Source organism: Arctopsyche grandis, chromosome 12, assembly GCF_051622035.1.
Source record: "Arctopsyche grandis isolate Sample6627 chromosome 12, ASM5162203v2, whole genome shotgun sequence".
Taxonomy (NCBI): Eukaryota; Metazoa; Arthropoda; class Insecta; order Trichoptera; family Hydropsychidae; genus Arctopsyche; species Arctopsyche grandis.
In genome coordinates, this window is record NC_135366.1 from 4,726,275 (window position 1) to 4,747,440 (window position 21,166).

General features: G+C 35.3%; 1 protein-coding gene across 1 annotated transcript in view; it reads right to left on the bottom strand.

Annotated features, from left to right (window-relative positions):
* Nucleotides 1-547: 547 nt before the first annotated feature.
* LOC143920411 (uncharacterized) overlaps nt 548-21,166 on the bottom strand; it is a 31,773-nt gene continuing 11,154 nt past the window's right edge. The window contains exons 4-8 of the mRNA XM_077443294.1: nt 5,467-5,621; nt 5,230-5,386; nt 4,981-5,139; nt 2,480-2,626; nt 548-2,402 (exon numbers count right to left, since the gene is read on the bottom strand). Coding sequence (XP_077299420.1) covers nt 667-2,402; nt 2,480-2,626; nt 4,981-5,139; nt 5,230-5,386; nt 5,467-5,621 — 2,354 coding nt within the window. The 3' untranslated portion in view covers nt 548-666. The remainder of the gene's footprint in view (nt 2,403-2,479; nt 2,627-4,980; nt 5,140-5,229; nt 5,387-5,466; nt 5,622-21,166) is intronic.

The window sequence follows — 21,166 nt, forward strand, 5'->3', positions numbered from 1 at the left end:
TATAACCGTTAATAATATCTCCATAATATTTATATTGAACTATTTTTCAAAATCACAATAAAGCTTTACGGACAATCAACATAAACTAATTTAACATATGATATTTGGAAGAAAATTTCTGTGGTAACTTATATTCAAAATAATACAAAACTTTCATAGAACATTACTATTCATATGTATATAGACGACATGTAAATTGATACGAACCGATTAAATTTGTAAAAAATGATATCATTAAATTATTAAATCCAAACATTAGTTAAACAGTGTGTCTTCTATAAGTATAAATATAATCGACTTTGGATCATTTTTACAAAGTTTTATCGTGCATTTTAATCTGGAACACTTGAATAAACATTGAAATAATTTTTTATAACCTAACCAACAACAATTTTACTGAGAAGCTTCTCCGTATATGTATTTCATATATAGTGGGGTGGAAACAATTACATGATTACTTGAAAATTAGCACTTTAACTGAAAAATAGTTTACTTTGATTTACCATCTATGTATGTATGTATGTGGTATATTTTTACTTTTCAATTTGTATACATAATTCATTTTCAAAATACCAATTGTCCACAAGTTTCCACCCCACGCTGGACTTGGATCTTCTATCAGCATTAAATAAATACACCAATCAACTGCCTACAAAATTATCAAAATTAAAACAGTTTGTATTTCCAAACAGACAATGGTCGTTTAAAAACGGCCACTTGTCCCTGTTCTTTCCCGCCAATGACGTAAACATACAACGGAATCACTATATCGGATGTGAAACAAGACATATCGTGGGCTTCTTCATCCACAGGAGCACTCTTGTTCCTTTGCCTTTCTGCCCTGCTAGAACTTTTGGCACGGGGCTTGTATGCTAGATCCTTGCTTTGGTACGGACTACAAGGGGATTCTATCGTCAGAGATCTTGGTGGCAGTCGACTCTCACCGCTAGCGTGTGATATAGTCTTACTTTCTTTTTTAGTAGAAGTCGAAGAATTGCTAAACTCTGTCATCTCAACCATATCCTCCATTAGGAACAGCTGTCGACTATCACTCCTACTGTCGGTTATTCCGCTGTCGGGAGTGTTCAATATTTTAGCAATCTGAGTATTCGTGGTGACAGAAGAATCTTGATATAAAGTTTGCTTGGCGTTATTTGATAGGATTGTTTGAATATCAGGTCCCATATAATTCGGATTGCAAAAACCAAAAGCCGTATCGGAATGCTTCATGTTTGATTTGAAGACTTGCATTCCGAGATCGCTCTCGTCTTGAGGTGTGAAACTGTGCCTCGTAGACATGCTATATGTACTGTTTGATGAAATCTTATTGACGGCTTCTATGCTCGCATAGTCTGATGTGGAATTTTCATCTGAAGCTTCTTCCAAATCTGGATAGTTCTGAAAACGCACCGAAGTCGACTTCGGAATGATGGTGCATTGCTTTGGTAGATTTTCATAAATGTGATTGTCAGTAGCACATGAGCCTAAATGAGAGTTATAACTATCATCTCGAGTGTTTGTTTGAAATGTTTTGTGAATTATGGCAAAGTCGCACGGAGTCGGAGCCGGTAATACTTGAACTATGTCATGATCATCAGCCGGAGGATCGAATACGTCATTATTATATCCTTCCTCTTCTTCAGAATCTAAAAAGACTAATCTAGCAGCTTCTACAGGTGTCAAAACGGGTGTAGGCAAAGTCAAATCGCTAAAGTTCGGCACAGATATCGGCTCTCTCGTCATCTCCTTCCGTCGCCACTCATTTATAGACGCTTGATGTCTGTTGATGTACGGCTTCGGTTGAAAACTTCCAACTTCAGGTATTACAGGTGATACTAAAGCGTTCGTAGTGACTCGCCTTTTGTTGATTACGTGTGCACTCTGCGACTTGACCATGGAATTCTTCGACTCGGTAGTCGCCCAGTCGTAATCCGCTGGTTTGCTCGGTTGGCTCTGATACACTAAACTCTCCGTAGAGTCGTTACTGCTAGTGAGAACGCTATAACTGCACTTGTTGTGTCCTAATCTAGAAATGTTAATTTGCGACAGTTTGGATATTTCTTTCAGTATGCCGCCGGTTGAATTTTGAGCCGCTGGACTTATAAGTTTTGCACTGTCGTTGGTTTGAGACGGACTGCCGTCTACATAATTTTGATTTGATGCTTTGAAAACGTAAGTCTTTTCACAGGGGGTAACCTTATTGTTCGGAAGATACGATGAGTGCCTCGCTGTCTTCTCCGTTGTGGAGCAACGTGTGGGGCGGGAGCGTCCTCGAGGACCTCCCAAAGGTGTAGCACAAGGATCGCCCTGAAGATGTAATTCTGATACAGCAATGGCTATGCTCTCTGATCGAGGCTGAGGTCTCTTGCCTGACACGTGTATTTTTTCCCACATTTCAGTCGCTGTAATATGATGACGGCCATATTAGTACACTTAAAATCGGTTTCAAAAATTGAAATGGCTTAAATTAATTTCTAACCAAAGTGAAATCTCCACAATTCGTTGGTCGGGTGTCCATTATTTTCCCCCCCAAAGATCAGCATATATCCGGGGAGGCGACAAGCGGCGTGCGAATGTAGAGGTCCCGGAGAGAATTTGCAACGTATCTGATGCCATTGACTGGATACTATAACACAAGCATTATTTCCAATGATTAAATACATATATAAAATACGGTAGATTTTTATTTATTGGTTTATAAATCAGAAGGGCAAGATAAATTAAAAGTCAACTTGAGAATAATATAACCTAAAAAATGTTTTCATATTACTTGACCTCCGTTTTTTAGTTTTATATATTAATGAACAAATAAAATTAACCTATCCAAATATATTAAAAATATTGCTTGTACAAACAGAGATGTATGCATATAAAATATTTATATAATTACATAGCCATTTAATTTGTTAAAACTTGAAAATTGAAATTGACAGGCCATGTAGCAAAAATGGTCAGAAATCTGGAGGCTGATTGTAGCATTGTAGGAATGGGTTTGGTGCAAACGATCGACAAGCGCCAGACAGACTGAACCACAGATTAACTGGATGGCTGCTTTAAACGCAATTCTCGACTTCACGAATGATAGATTGCACATCAGATGACGAGTAACCTTTCGATGTGCACAGATGCAATTATTAAAATTGAGTTGGATCTTTCTGGCGAGTTTAATAAGGCAAAATTCGGAACTGAAGTATTAGAAGTACAGAACGTATACAGGGTAGGTATGTCGGGACTTCGGGTAGATTTCGCTTAGTGTAAGTGCAAGCAGTGCGCACGCATAAGGTACACGTACAGTTAATATGTGGTTCAGTCTGTCTGGCGCTTGTCGATCGTTTGCACCGCATCGAACTGCACTATATCCCACGCTCAATCACTGACGTCATCTCGCAACTGCAAAACCAAACGAAGTCTTCTTCTTCTCAATGCCCTGTCCGCATCCGGACGTTGGCGACCACTTCGTCGATTATTTGAAGATATCCGCACTGGTCTTCAGCGGCTCGGAACATATCTTCGGCGCTCATATCGATCCACATGCGCATGTTTCGAAGCCAAGACAACTTCTTCCTGCCAATCCATTTTCTACCTTCTATTTTCCCATGGTTATCAAACGGAGAAATTCGTATTTTGGACCCCATGTCATGTGTCCGAGGTACTCCATATTTCTCCGCTTGATGACAGAAACAAGTTCCCTGCCCCTCCCTATCATTTTTTTGGTCCACGGGATCTTCAGCATAAGCCTGTATGCTAGACCCACATCTCAAAAGTTTCGATGCGGCTGATCATCCTGGTCTTCACAGTCCACGTCTCACATCCGTGTAGTAATACTGTCCAGACGTAGCTCTTTGCGAATCTCAACCGCGTATGAAGATTGAGATGCTTGTTTGTAAGCGCCGCCTTAATTTTGATAAACGCTGTTCTAGCCATCTCGGTGCGGATTCTTAGATCTTCATCCTGGATCCATCTCTTCATTTAGCCAGGTACCCAGGTATTTGAATCTTTCGACTCTTTTTAACACCTCTCCAACCAACGTTAGATCACCTGTCTGTTTGTATTCTATCTACTATTGCTTTCTTGATGTACACGGTCTAGAGATATGTGCAGGTCTGCAAAATTTTCAGCGACTAGTGCCGTGTCATCAGTATATATTATATTGCTGATTGTCTCGCTGCCTACCTTGATACCCTCTGCTTCTTGGAGAGCAACGTGGAAGATGGATTCGGTGTAGGTGTTAAAAAGAGTAGGTGATAGGATGCATCCTTGCCTGACGCCTCGCTCTATAGGAATCTCGTCAATGAATTGATCATTGACGCTCACTACCGCAATCTGATTCTAATAAATATAAACGATGTCTACACGCCACGAAATACCAACAACCAATTCAAGCGTAACGAAAATACATTGTAACTGCACGAAATCGACCCCAGTGCAGCTGCAACACGCGACCTCCAGACAAAGACATTTGCACACGGCCACATATCAGACTACCATATATAAACCTGCACAGTGGACTCAACAGGCAGTTCATCCAGCCACTCCACCAGAAGCAGAGCAACTAGTTCCTTCTCCTCGAATACACTGTACAAAATAAACTCTTGTATAAACTGAACACAAAATAAAAAAAAACTGTGTTTCCATAGGCCAGGAATTGGTCGAAACCCATCACCCATTCTATAGCATTAAAGATGTGAGGATAGCCATTCAATTTAAAGATAGCAGAGATTCACCAGATTTCCCAACTGACTAACCAGCATTTCTTATCTTTGCCATCGGTGCGGTGCAAGCGCTCGACAATCACCAGACAGACTGAGGTTACTCGTCATCTGATGTGCAATCTATCATTCGAGAAGACGAGAATTGCGTTTAAAGCTGCCATCCAGTTTATCTGTCGTTCAGTCTGTCAGGTGATTGTCGAGCGCTTGCACCAAACCCCTTTGCCATAACATTCAAAGTAACAAATTCAAATAAAGTTAAAATCCGTACCTATATCCCACTTCCAACAATCGGATTTTTCATTCAAATCTTGCATCCCACCATAGATCCACATCGATTCATCGTGCAAGACAGCCGAATGCTTGTGTCTACCAGGTGGAAGACTTCCACCTCTCGAACTCGACGACAACAAATGCCACGATTCAGATTCTGAAACATCATTTCCACAAAACAATTAATGAAAAAAAAGAGATTTAGTATAAATAAACCCAATTCCATATATCAACACATAATGTATACCGAAATAAAATGCCCATAAATCATTGAGGGAGCCTTTCAAGTCTTGGTAGCCTCCGTAAATAAGCATTGCCCCCCTGTGGACAAGTGCAGTGTGACCTCTACGTCCCCGGGGTACCGTTGCCCCCTTTCTCGACGATACTTTACGCCATCTATTATTCTGAAAGTACACACCGGGACAAAATATAGTAAATAAAAAATAATTAATCTCGCATATAACATTGAAATATGAACCAGTACCTTAACGTCGTACACCCAAAGGGGTGTTTCCGTGCTGGAAAAGCCAACTTCTCCACCAAAGACGTATATATTCCCTTGGTGGGCGACGGCACTGTGTTCCTGCAGAGATGGTGGACAATCGCCGGTAGGTTTCAACTGCTCCCAGCGACCCTCGCCTGTTGAATAAATAACATTTAGTAATTTGCGCATATATCTTCAGTTGGAAAAATTCACCACACCTTCCTTTCCAGCCCCCCTATCTCCGTCTTGGTGAATCAATGCTCGGTCATAAAATAAACAGCGAGCGGGCGTTAAATATTCAACGGGTCTGTCTGTCTGTGAAAACCCTAAAATTGAGCCTGAGAAGTGCTCTTTCTTAAGAGGTTTTTATGTGAAGTGGCTTCTTCAAAAATTCAAATGTACATTTTCGAAGCAATAAAATCTTTTCTACTTTTCTTTTCTTTTTTTTTTGTGTATGGTGTTTGTTTGGATAGTCATATAATATGTAACAAATGCTTTCAAAGATGTAATACATTTGAGAGATGGGTATAGTTTTATCATTATATCTAAAGCAGGGGTTCTTAGTTTATTATTTGTGGATAGTTTCCAAAGGGTTCTGATAATTTGAATGAATAAAAATAATTATTAACAAAAATGCCTAAAAATTGGACGCACGATCTCGAACTAACATTTATGGAAATATACCAGTGTCATCCTATTATATGGGATCCTAAACATCGGGACCATACAGACAGAAACAAAGTACACGATGCGTGAAATAAAATAAGTGAAATAATGAATATACCTCTCACAGAATTGAAAAGCAAGAAAGACTCCCTTATGACAACTTATAGGATGCATAAGCGAAGAATAAAAGCATCGGAACATTCAGGCGCCGACACTGATGATATATATACGCCGATATGGTTCGCTTTTAACGTGATGGATTCTTTTTTGGGGGTTATCATGGATGGCAACAGTAATAAAACATTCCAACGTCTCTTAATAACTTTTTTTTCTCGAATTAATAAAAAATTGTAATATACTATTGCACATAATGCTACAGCGACAGACGTTTCTAACACGTCCATATTGTATGACTACCGAACAGACAACTGCGAGAGCGAGAATGTGGAGAGCTACTTTTGGTCTCGTGTTGTCTCGGTGAGACCCGAGACCGAGATGTCTCGACGAGAATGTGGAGCCCGCGTTATTCGTAAGTTTTATTGTGGTTGACTCGTTGAACTCAGATATACCTATAAGAGGATATTTACGGTTTCACGGGTTCGACACGCAACAAAGTCTCGACGAATAAACTCATACAAAGTTTAGACTTTTTATCGATTCATTATATTCGTCTAGCGTTAAGCCACACACACACACACACACACACATATAATAGCGTCTTTATATGTATATATATATATATATATATATATATATATATATATATAATTTTATATTAACATTCAAAACTAAATTCTAAATCCATATGGTTATAATTAAATGATGATTACAAGACCAAAAATGTGTTAGATTAATTGGAAATAAATAAAAATGAATGCAATATGTTCAGATAAAATGTGAAAATATATATATATTGAGGGGGAGGAAAAGCTATTAGAATTTGGGTAAACTATAGGATGCATAAAAAAAAGCCCGGATGCCTGTATGTATTAAAAATGCATGAGTTTTTGCGGTACCGTCATCAAACACATGTTTGACTGTGTCGAGGAAACTTCTACAACATTGACAGTGTCAATATTTTGACAAGATGAAAATAGGAGACGAGGGGTGAAACACTAGCATATCACCATAAAATATTCAATGCGAATTTATATGCAGCTACCCCCAAACTGTGGCCGCAGATGCACACGAGATAAGCCCAGCAGAGTGTTTAAATATTTCAAAAGACATAACTTTTAGTAACTGCGAGCGGTAAAAGCGTCAATATTTAATTGGAATAAATGTGCGAGAGTAAAAAACGTAAGTGATGAAATATCCCAATGATTTCCGACGAGACTTCTCCCCCTCAAAAATTGAACTAGGTAGGGGGAGAAGACGTTTAAAGATTTTCCACCCTTAGAGCTCGCTTTTGCCGCCGGGTTTTCAACGCGAAATTGTATAAGGGGAATCCCCAGGTCTGTGGGGAGTTACGAGTAGATGGAAAAGTCCAATTTCCACGACCCAAAGTCTCGTTGTCAGTCAGTGAAAATAATAATAAAATTGCACATCGGAATATCACAGTACGTGTATAAGTATTCAGCTATACTGTTTTTAATCCTCGAGTGGACAGGTAGAGTAAAAGCTCGGTTGTTCCTTTTGATTCCACGGGGGTGGTTTGGGGGTAGACTGTCTGAGGGTTAATGAAGTACCTGTGGAGACTGGGAACACGTTCGGTTCGTGCTTTTCGAACGCTCTTCGACATACTTGTATCCAGGTAGAGCCCCTGCCTAGTCGGAGAGACGACGACTGTAATACCTAAACATCGGTCACGGCTCGTTACCGACTACAATATTTACCAAAATTCCATCCCCAGGGTGCATTATTCATAGCTGATGAGTTATATTCGACACGTTAACGTTTCGTATTTGTCAATGTAGTAAAAGTAACGTTCAGAAATGTTAAAGATATTTCCTGTATATATAACGGGACTGAAAAAGTGTTTTGATTATATGTATTTATAAAAAACCAAACATTGAATGTATTTTTTTAATCACTTGGTTAAATATACATAAAGTAGAATCTACATTGTAGATATTCTGAATGTAATTTGATTAATAACTTGAGTAAAATTGTTTTAGAGTACTGTTTGTCTTAAAAAAGTTTTCTTACGGAGGCCAACAAGCTTACTGTCGTTGTGCCAAAAGTTGTAAATTTGTAACTTTTAGGATATTTGAACTCGTTTTCGAGGTATTTAAATTTCATTTGGCAATGTAATTACCTTATAATTACTTTCAGGTAATAATTAATAATTAAAATCTCATATATAAAGATATGCAAACAAAATTTTTAATTTAACAATCCTATTAGCAATACTCTTATAAAATATGTTTGTTATTTACATTCAGAATAATCAAAATTAAATTTAAATCAGTATTATAACTTGAATAGTGTTGTGCCCGATGAAATATCATCGCATCACAAGGCATAAAAAATTTAAAAATATATATCGGTCCTATTTTCGATCCGCACACGGTCGAATTTTTTTCAAATACCTTTCAAATATATTTATATTTAATTGTTTGATATGAAAACAATGGTAAAAATAGCTATCTACCTACATATAAACAATATAAAACAACAATAGAAAAATTAATTAATTAAATAAATTTTCAATAGATGGCGCTAAATGCTCAGACTTATTTCCCTAGAGAAAACATTCATAGCAAACAGTATACATAGACATTTTTTGTTGATCTGTTATTACGTTCGTATTATTTATTTATTTATTTATTTGGAAAATTTACAGTTTATTAAGTTACATAGATTGATAGTAAAAAAACATAATTATGTTAAATAAACCATTAATAATTTTCACATATAGGTAAAAAAAGAAAAGCTCAAACATTTAAAATAAGAAACAAAAATGATAATAGAGTATGATAGTTAAAGAAAACAAAAAGAAAAAAAATAGAAATAACAGTATAATAAAAATATCAAAATAATAAGAATAATAATATGATAAAAAATTATGAAATAATAAAAATAATATAATATTACATACATATATTCGTACGTTTTGTTGGCAGTGTTTTAACTGTGATGTACATTGTACATACATATGTATATCGAATCGAAAATAATGTGCTTTTTTTCTAATTATAATTGTGTGTTACATCAAACTTATCGAAACGTGAATTCAGTTCGACTTACAATACGTTTTCTAAATTGACAAGTTTAGAAACGAGCCTAGCTTAACAACCAATTTAGCAATTTCGACAACCCCGATATACCCGGCAAACTAAATTAACTATGTAAGTATGTATGCTCAGACTGAAAAGTAAATAAATTTAATTTGTTAGCATTTTTAATAGCAAATAATTTCAACTTGTTAGTTCAGCATTTATCGATGCTTTTACGAAATACTGTAGCATAAAAATTTGTAAACACTTTTATCATAATATATACAAACACATATTGGGAACACATTTTAATAAGATTGAGCTAGTAATTTATGTTTATTTTTGTTTATATGGGCCGTTACATTTAAAAATGGCGGAAGTCCAATTCTTCTTCTTCTTTTAATTCGATATGTGCAGAATCTTTTTGAATTTGTTCTGCTTGTCAGCAAGCAGAACAAACGTATTACAGGACACCAGTATTTTTCTAAATATTGTTAAACGCAAAACATTATAACCAGCAGCGTGGTCTAGTGGTGAGTGTTGTATTCTCTCGTGCTATGTGTCATGGGTTCGATTTCCACTGGAGTCTCGTTGCTGGCCAGACCTTGGTTTGTCGAGGTTGGTCGTTTCTTAACAGAATTTGTCAATTTTTCTGATTTGAAACGATTCCTGTAAAATTGGCTTTTCCTATCCAATCTTCTATTGCGAAAACCTTAAGTTATTCTTATTTCTCAGGTTTCGCCAGATTTTCTCTTCATGGATGTCTCTATGGATGATTATTGAATGTAAAAATTTCGTATTGTTACGATGTTTGTAATGTCTGACCATAGATGTCAGGTATTGTTTCGATATGCATGTTATAATTATGTATTTAATAATATATAATTTCTCGAGTCTTATCTGTTTAGCACACTCGCCGCTTTGGAGCAATCTGTTAGGCGAGTATGCATGATTAATTGAAAATAAAATAAAATATTTACTGTTTTGCGAGATAGTTCTCGAAATGAAGAAAAGGAGACTTTCAATCATAACGGCTCATATGTATAGTGTTTAATTACAGCGTTTTTGAGGAACTAAAACGATGATTAAATATCAAACAAGTACCAATGTGACTTTTAATCTGTATATGAAAATTTGCGCTTGTAACAACACCTGATTTTTCCCTACCTGGCGATTAAAATCCAAATGAAAAGGGGGAAAGAGAGCTAGCGAGAGTGCTTGTGTTTATCGAAAATTAATTCGTATCACGTACAAATCTCGTTAAACTTTATTGACACGAATAAAGACTTTCCATCTTGTTTGCGGTCTCGTTTGGAAAACTCATTTCCCGCCAATTTGAACGCGCCGGGAGGTAATCGTTCGATGCGTAACGATTATTGTCGTAGACGTGTGTGTGTTGTTTTGATCGTTTCGGCCAAACGGCCCGTCGCAAAAAAACGCACTCGACCCTCGTCACGCCGCGAACTTAAATGTCACTTTCTCCCCCTCGTCATAACGAGGACTATTATTTTGCAACTGTGGTTACAAACTGGGGATACGTCGTTAGGAAATACAGTCCAAACATTCATCATCAACCCTTTCGCTGTAATTGCGCAATTTTTGACCGCCCCTCCTGTGGCACGTTTCACAATATTGATATTAAAACATCAAAATTATTTAACGACGGGTGAAATGCACTGTGAATTATTGCGAAAGGTTATTACGGTACCGAGCACCTAATAATTTATTTACAAGTGTGTATACATATACATATACAATGTGAAGGGTACAGGTCAACCCATGCATTTCATCGTTGCCTACGATAATGAGACTTTTTAATACTCCTGTGATAAAATGGCATAAAATATTATATGGGAACATACCTATATATTATTTTTAAATTATAGAATTTTAATATTAAAATAGCTTATATTTTTACGTATCAATTATATATTTTAGTCCACATACATTTATTGACCATTTGAATTTTTAACTTGGAAATAAAAACACCGAGTTCTTTTTTGCCCTCAATGAAAATCCTGTCCCTGTTTCTTAATCACCATTAGCAAACTGTTTTAGTTCAAATGTCCATTGATTATATACTGGCCAATAACAGTAGAACTAAAACCAAACCATGAAACCAATCATTTTTTAAGACCAAATTATATTAGTTACTAACAATAATTAGCCATACGTAAATCGTTGGCCATCGTTAGCCAGCAGTATGGTTCGGTGGTTGCGTTTATGCTTAACACCGAGAGGTTACCGGGTTCGATCCCGTGCTAATCTTTAATGCTGCTGGTCAGACTTGGATATTTGTGATTCCAAGTCGAACGTTTCCAATCAGAGTTTGCCAAATTATCTAATTTCATTGTTTAAATGACTTCTCCATCAAATTGGCAAAAACCATCTTACCCGTTATGTCACAAATATCTGAATTTGATTTATTTACCTACAATATGTAAAAACTTATGTACAAATCTAATGGATTAATTCATTAATTAATTAATTGTTAATTTTGTGTTCTTCAGTCCCTCGAAATACAGCGATTTATGTAATAAAAAATCTGCAATGTTTGTAATTAATTGTCTAGGAAGGCGCATTGGGGTTTACCTGTTAGGCCTTCCTGGTATTTATCTATGTAAACAAATATTGATTAAAATAATACATCGACACTAATTTACAGTAAATTAATAAATTACAATGGGTTGATATTGAACAAAAGCACCATCGAAAGCACATAAGATGTTCGGTATGTCTTTGTTTCCGTATTTCACGTGTCTTTTAATATTAAATTAAAATTCATATGATCGACGACTCAGTAGGCATGGCCATTTCCGAAAAGCGCTATATTTGCATTTACTGGCCTAGAACTTATATATAGCAGAAATTTCAGCAACTTGGTACTATTAATTTTTTTGTTCTCTCAAAATATCGCTAACGATTAAAGTCAATGGTAGTGTTTATGCGTGCACGTACGCATTTCTGAAAATGCATTAAGCACGGCTGTTTTCATTCGGTAACCAACAGAAAATGTTTAGTCCGAGAACGACAGTTAAAAATCGTTGATTTAAATCCACCTTCTCGTGGGCTTCACCAAACAGATTTGTTAGTACAAAGTTGCTTTTTCAACAAAATTCACTAACGTTTCTAAAAAAGAACTTCATTATATTTTATGCACGATATACATATATTTAACACAATATTAAAAGTATTCGTTCCAATCAAAATTAGGTGGGGGTAGGTTTGAAACTTGAATAGGGGCAATGCAAGATCGATAGATAACATTGAGAATAGAGTACGTAGATGCCTATAAAATTCGCTAAAACATTTGAAACTCCAAAAGTAATCTCAAATTGAACGATAAATAATGATATCACAAACATTCTTACTGGGTAGGTACTATATTTGCATTTTATATGCACAAATACTAGGTTGTGGTACACATAAAAGCTTTTTTCCGTAATAATCTAAAAATACCTTCGAATAAATATGCAAGCAGAGTTCGCGTGATAAACGCGAAAATAAAACACCCAACACACACACACACACACTCACGTACAAAATAAAATAGTGAGACGTCGGGTGTGTATATGCGGCATAATCTCGGGAAAAAATACGTGCAATATTTCCCGTGGAAGTCATGCACACACGAGATGGGGGGAAGCACTATGGCAACCGGCCATCAGATTAAATGCTACGTGCGTAAGAGATTGGGGGGTCGGGGGTGGTTGTTAGGGAGGGGGTGTCTCTCTCCCTATGGACCCCTCCAGCACCATCTGGGTGGAAGGGGTGGCTGTCTCCCACCCTCGGGCGAGATAACCCCTCATTACGCCCGCCAGACATGTCCATTAAACTATTTGGTCGACGAATTGGCGAACGCGCCTCTGGCTCCATTTCATTATATCGACTTTTATGGAACACTAGCGCCATCTAGCACCTGTATTATAACTGTGTCTATTCAATATCGAACATTCAATATTTAGTTTACTGCGGCGATAGGTGGGGTTTATTTAACATAAACCTGTTTTTTTAAGCTGCGAATACACAGCCAGGCACTCGCAAAGGGCGAAAACACACAGCACGGAACGTGGCACGTGGAACCTCGACAAGATCTCACACATTTCTTCAAATATGGGATACACCGTTGTCGATCACTCGATCACAAGGATACAATTTTAGCGAAAACACTCCAGGGGGTCATTTTGAGGTGAGGCATGCTGGGCGTTCCAGGAATATGGGCAAGGCACGATCCATTTTTTCGCATATTTCTAAAAATCACGTGCCACGTGCATCGCTGTGTGTTTTCGCCCTATGTAAAGCATTCGAGCATGGCTACATATATGGGACGTTGCACAGAATGATATTTGGCCTCAAAAGCTAGCCAAAAATCAAAATTTCAAATTTTCCCAATTTGAGTTTATGTTGGGGTCCCAAATCAGGTAGATAAATTGACTTTACACTGCCTTATCTGGGTTAAGCTCATTGGCCAAATGTAGTCGCAGTCAAATTCTGTCATTTTTGTGATACGCTTGTTTTTGTTCTCGGCATTTTGTTAAATTTGATTAAAGTGTTTTTGGTAGAAAAACTTGGTAAAGACATTGAATAACAAGGTATATACACTAGATTAAACTTAGTTTCATTCCTTTTAATATTTTATTTTACATGTTTCTACCTGTCAATAAACCCTACTATTTTCACTTGGGTTTTCTTTACTTTTTTGTACAAATTGATGTTTTTAAACGTATTGCGATTATTTTAGTCGAATCAAATTTATGTGATATGAAACTTTGGGATCTTTACTTTTATTCTAGTAAACAAAGTTTGCCCGAATTTGCACACTAAAAAAATAATTAAGCGTAATTTTTTACTTATTTTCATTTTTTATTTATATTTCAATATCTGAGGATTCTGTCATGTCTATGACCCGAAAGCATCTACATGATATAATAAGAAAAGTTTTTTATTCAAAAATTCAAAGATTGAGAAGAAAAAAACTAGTAACTGTTACAAAATGCCCTCCTGTGCAACTTGAGGAATTTCGAAAAATTATCAACAATTTTAAGATTGTTTACAATAGTAATATTACAGAAAGCTATTTTCTGGTAAAAATATTTTTGGCCAGGTTTTCAGGCCAAATACCACTCTGCGTTGGTGCCAAGCTCACATATGGCCAGCGTATTTTGGCCAAAAGGTAATGAATAAGTTTGACTTTTTGGCCAGAAAATATAGGCCACATACGATATTGTACAAAAGAGTCATTTTTGTAGAGTCAAAATGAGTCTACTCGCTTTTGATAGTAGCTCGCATGCTTTAGTAAAGTAGCTGGAACATGAATATACAGTCACGAAAATGGAAAGTGGAACAAGGAGATTATGCGTAAAATTTCAGCTTTAAATGTTTAAAACCAACACACAAAGTCGTTAAAATAGTAGATGATATCGTAGTGCACTATTTAAAGAAGAGAAATGTTAAAATTATATAACAGAAAGGGGGCGAGACAAGTTTTATGGCTGATTGGCTTTAACGACGGTGTGTCGATGTCGCGCAAGAATGATATTTGGGGTTAAAATAACAGTTTACATGTACATTTTTCATTTTATTTCGATCATATAAACTATTTACAAATTAATAAAAAAGAAATTAATATTTGGTTGTGGCTCCTTTTGCTTTTATCACAGCTTTTATTCTACTAGGCATGGAATCTATCAAAACTCTCAATTTCATCGTTTATCTTTACAGCAGCGATTTAAAACTGCTGTAGAGATAAGAAGAGACCTCTCCAGTGAATTTTCGATCAAAATATGTGCCCAAATTATAAAAAATCGACTTCGAGAAGCAGGACTTTACGCTCGGAGACCTGCGAAAAAACCACTTTTAACGATAAAAATGATGCTGACTCGATTAGAATGGGCAAAAAGGCATAAAAATTGGATGTCATCGAATTGGTGACGAGTCATTTTTTCGGATGAATCCAAATTTAACCTGTTCAGCTCTGATGGATATCAATATGTTCGACGCAAAGTTGGAGAAAGATACAAACAAAATTGCACCCAGAAAATAGTGAAGCATCCTCCAAGTCAAATGGTCTGGGGATACTTTTCTTATTCTGGAATTGGTCGCATGAAGTTTGTCCAAGGATTTGTCAACGGAATAAAGTATAAAAAAATTTTGGAAGAAAGTTTCATTCCATCGATGGAAAACCACCTTTCACATTTTGATGATGTTATTTTTCAAGATGACTCCGCGCTTTGTCATAGAGCTAAAACGGTAATTATCATTATTTTTTAATGCTGTTGAATGTCATTAATAAGATTTCGAGCAAAAAACTGAAGTATTTTCATGAATTTTCTGCAGGTACGGGATTATTTGCAGAAATTGGGAGTTTCCACACTAACATGGTCAGGAAATAGTCCCGATTTGAACCCGATAGAAAGCCTCTGGATGGCCATTAAGTGCCGAATTAATAAATATAACATCACGTCTGTACACTCATTAAAGGAAATAATAGAAAAAGTGTGATACGATGAATTCTCGATTGAAATTCTGAGAGTTTTGATAGATTCCATGCCTAGTAGAATAAAAGCTGTGATAAAAGCAAAAGGAGCCGCAACCAAATATTAATTTATTTTTTATTAATTTGTTAATAGTTTATATGATCGAAATAAAATGAAAAATGTACATGTAAACTGTTATTTTAATCCCAAATATCATTCTTGCGCGACATCGACACACCGTCGTTAAAGCCAATCAGCCATAAAACTTTTCTCGCCCCCTTTCTGCAATATATTTTTAACACTTCTCTTTTTTAAATAGTGCACTATGATATTATCTACTATTTTAATGACTTTGTGTGTTGGTTTTAAACATTTAAAGCTGAAATTTTACGCATAATCTCCTTGTTCCACTTTCCATTTTCGTGACTGTACATGCATGTACTTGTGGCAATTTATTTGCTGTCTAAAAAATGTTTAAAGACTCATAGATCGTCGATCAGTCGATCGTGGAACAGTCAAATTGACAGACACACGTATATATATACATGCATATATATGTAGATAAATGAATTTCATAAAATATATATGTATGTATGGACGTATAGAATTTGATGGGCAACTGTTGTTGGACTGACAGTCAGACTCGATAAATATGAAATTTCATTTTCTATATCACAATGAGATTAGAAAATGAGCATTCGTTTTGAAGATGTCATTCGCAGCCTCATATAATAATAAAATATGTTAATATTATTTTCATATTCCGACAGCTGAACTGAAAATCACAATCGAAGTCATAACAAAAGCAATTTTGAAATTTTTACTAAATTTTGCACATGCGTCATCGTCAAAATCAATCGAACAAATACTTATTATTTCATATAAAAACATAATTTGATTTATTATGGCCAATATTTTACCCTCTTCGTGCAATTTCTCCTCACAAAATGGCCGTCAATGTTGATAATTAGTGAAATAATGTGATTTGACACATAATCGTTGAGATATATCGAATATTAATGCGATAAAGTGAGTTGGAATAAAATAACGTGAGTTGTAAATATTATATAAGCCGTCAAATTTCATAGCGGCTAATATTGACGTTTATGAAATAAATAAAAAAAATATAGGGTAAAGTTATTGTGGCCGAATCTGAGAAATACACAAGGAAAAAACTAATAATAAAATATGGCGATTCTAAACGTTTGAAAAACATTCGTGAAAGCTCAATACATAGTGGAAAAAAGCCACAACGCTTTATGTGTGTAGAAAATACCTACCCTTCATTCAATTCCTCCCTCTCGTACGCTTTTCATATTCCATTTTGCGCCCTAAAAATTCCTAAAGAATTCTATTTTTTAGTAAAATATGCGCAAATTCAAAATCCAACTTGCTTCCTTCTTCTCCACCCTATTAGAATAAATTTTTCTGATATTCAAATAGAAAGAATTCCCATCTGCATTATATTATTTTTATGAAATTTTCCACCATTGAAAAACCATAAGAGCTGCAGAAAAGTTTCACGTTTCAGAACTTTATTTCAATACATATTAAATTGCTATTAAATTACAAATAAAAAAAGATGACAGAAATAGCATAACAAAGAATGCAAAAATATTGGCCTACGAAAAGTAATGTGTATGTGTTGCAGTCGCAGTGTATTTTCAGTTGTATGTAATATATTCCAACAGACGTTTTAGATCATTCATATTCGAATACAAATCAACTAGTAAATTATAACTCTACAAGTGACATTGACATATAATATCTTTGACAGTGTTAATGTTTTACCAATGCTTTAGAATTCAATACTGCGTTAATATTTGCTAGGTATTATGATTTATGGTAATGAGTATCGTATTAAGATAGCTGTAAGAATGTTTTCAATTCAAAAATGAGACTTTCCAACACAATTTACTAGTCGATGTGACGTTTTCACGAAAACCTATTCTCTCCATTTAACCTGGTCCCAACTTATAGTAAAGATGTATTCTCAGTTGTAATAAAATTTGACTAATTGGAATATAATTCGCCATATGAATCAACTTACGTAGGCTATACGGAACATATTCTAACTACTCAAAATATATTACAACTGAAAATTCACTTGAAATATGACGGTAGCTGGTACTAGGTTAGATGTAATATATTCCAACTAGGTAAAATATGTTAAAACTGGAAGATACACTTCAACTATAGCATAGATATGTATGTATGTACTGAGAAAGTTACATCATTGATTCAAAAATAATGCATTTCAAATAGAAATTTTAGAGCAAAAACGATATCTTATAATTAAAATAAGCTGTAATAGATATGTTTGTAGTATAGATACATACATATATATGTACATCCACAGCCTGAGCTACTTTATACGCATTTTATACGATGCGTAATAAATTCTCCCTGCTATTTTTGCTTCAACACGTCGTATCGTTTGGAAAGCGTGCACTTTTTTTACACACCACTTGATATTATATTATTCATAAGAAATTCAACTTTTATTTCCGACGCGAAAGCTCCTACCGACAGCTTTGGAAATATTCTTTATGAATATTTTACAATTTTTTTTTTTCACAAAGTGATAGAACTCATGCAGCGGTTTCGTTTTCATCTGAGTTAGCCTTCCGTATCGACGTATAAGTATATTTCTCAACACAAAACTTTCGTGACCGGAGAACTTTTCTTTTAAAGAAATTGCCACGAAACCTCGAGAGGCTAGGTTACTACATTACTTGAGGGTTCACCCCATTCTCATTTCTTTTCGAATTCTACCTTTTCATCGGAAATTCTAGAACTACATATGTATAATATTTTAACGTAGAGTAATTACATCGGTAATTGGTGCTCGTGTGCCACTGGTTTACCATCACTAATCACCTAATCGCGCCAAAAAAGCCTCGACCAATGAACGAGCTGCATTTCACAACAACCAATAAGGTTTCGCAACCCATCTACCAATGAACTGTCTATGCTTGAGAGTACATACACGCTTTGTAGATGTATTAGTGCCTCTTAATGTCTCCAAGTGCAAGGTTATGTGTTACTCCAGATCCAGATCCACCCCCGATCGTACCTTTCCATATCTTGTTGGTAACTTTTTATTGAACTGGATCGATTCAACTGTTGATCTTGGGGTTGCATTCCAGAGTGACCTAAATTTCTCTGTTCATATCGACTCTGTGTGTTCCTCTGCCTCACGAATGCTTGGGTTTGTCTTTCGTAATTCTCGACACTACCATAATCCCGCTGTTTTGAGATTGCTGTACAATGCTCTAGTTAGGAGTATCTTGGAATACGCCTCTATGATCTGTAATCCTTACACTAAGTCTCTATCTGTGAAGCTTGAACTTGTCCAAAGACGATTTCTCCGACTGCTTTATAAAGACCAATATGGGATTTACCCATACTTATTTCCTTCAAAATTCGTCATGGGTATGGTCGGCTCTTCTCTTCTCTTGACCACAGGAGGAGTGTTGCCCTCATCAAGTTCTTGTTATCCATATTTAGAGGCTGTATCTCCTGTCCGTCTATCCTGGCTGAGTTGGGCCTTCATGCTCCAGAGAGTGTGATATGGACCCGCCATCGTCCCCTTTTTCACACTACTTTGGCTAGAACTGTGGCATTTAGTTAGTCTCCCATTCCTCGCGGCCTCCGTTTCTTAAATTCACTGGATGGTGCCATTGACATTTGTCAAGTCTCTCTTCATTATCTGCACCACTTCCTAAGTTATGGAGGTCGCGACCATTTAGAAAGGTTGAGTTAGTGTTTTTAATTATGATTTTATTATGGTTTCATGTTTTATTTAGTTATCCTTTCCTTGTTTAATTTGTATATTTGTATATATAATTTGTTTATTTAACTTATATTTTTTCCTTTTGTACTTCTTAATATTTTTAGCACACTCGTCGCTTTGGAGCAATCTGTTAGACGAGTGTGCTTGATTAATTGATTTTGTAAAATAAAAATAATTAAAATTCGGTGGATTTGTTCCGTGCTTCATTCGGAGCTGGCTCGTTGACGGAACAATAATAAACTACCACAACCACCACTCGCTGCGTCTTTCACTCCGATCTTGGAAAACCCTCTTTACGTGCACGCTATAATATGTATAAATACACATATTTTTGTGTCCATACAACTAATGCATCCATATATTAGTTCATATATAATCAACGGCTTGTCAGTAGTAGGAAGCACGACTTGAGTGAGTAGAAACCGCGTGGATACATCGGTTTGACTGATATAGACTGAAATTGTCAACGCTGGTTAACTTTGACAAGTGACAGTGACAAGAATACTTAAGTGAGGTTTAAAGGTTTATAAGGTTTAACTTTTCCTTTACAATATGCACTTTTATTTACAATAAGTTGGCGGAAAGTCAAACATATAAGGCTACTAACTACCAAACGTCAACGTCTTCAGTAGTTTTTATTGCGAATATTTTTATCCATCGAACTCCCAGAATCGATTTAAATTTCTATCAGTGAATTTGCGCAAGATGGCAAAGTTTCAAACCGATCGGAAGAATGTAGGAGTATTACCTTAACGATTAGCGAAGTGAAACAGATTATACCATATTTATAATCGATGATTATATCCATATCCATATTTATAATCGACGTTACGTAAGTGGTAGGAGGCGCAACTTAATAAAGTAAACCACACGTGAGTCCATGTGTTTGACTGATATTAATCTGGGCCAGTATTAAAGCAAATCAAATCTAATAAATAACGGTAACAAGTGAATATCTACATTTGGCACAAAACCAAATTATACCCAGCAGTATAATTCGGCGGTTGCGTTAATGCTAACCACCGAGAGGTTCCCGGGTTCAAGCCCTGGAATGCTATTACGGGTTTCCCTTGAGCGATAACTCTGGTATTAAACTTGTACATACATATATAAATTTATAGATTATATTTTTTTAAATTATATTCAAATAGTGGTGACATAGTAGGTAGGATGGTTTTGCCAATTTTATGAGGAACCGTTTCAACAATAAAATCAGATAAATTGGCAAACTCTGATTGGAAACGATCGACTTGGAGTAACAAAGTCTGGAGTCTGATCAGCAGCACTACAGAATATACTCTGAATAAATTTTTTTATATATATATATATATATATATATATATATATATATATATATATATATATATATATATATATATATATATATATATATATATATATATATATATATATATAAATATATATATATATATATATATATATATATATATATATATATATATATATATATATATATATATATATATATATATATATATATTATATATATATATATATATATATATATATATATATATATATATATATATATATATATATATATATATATATATATATATTATATATATATATATATATATATA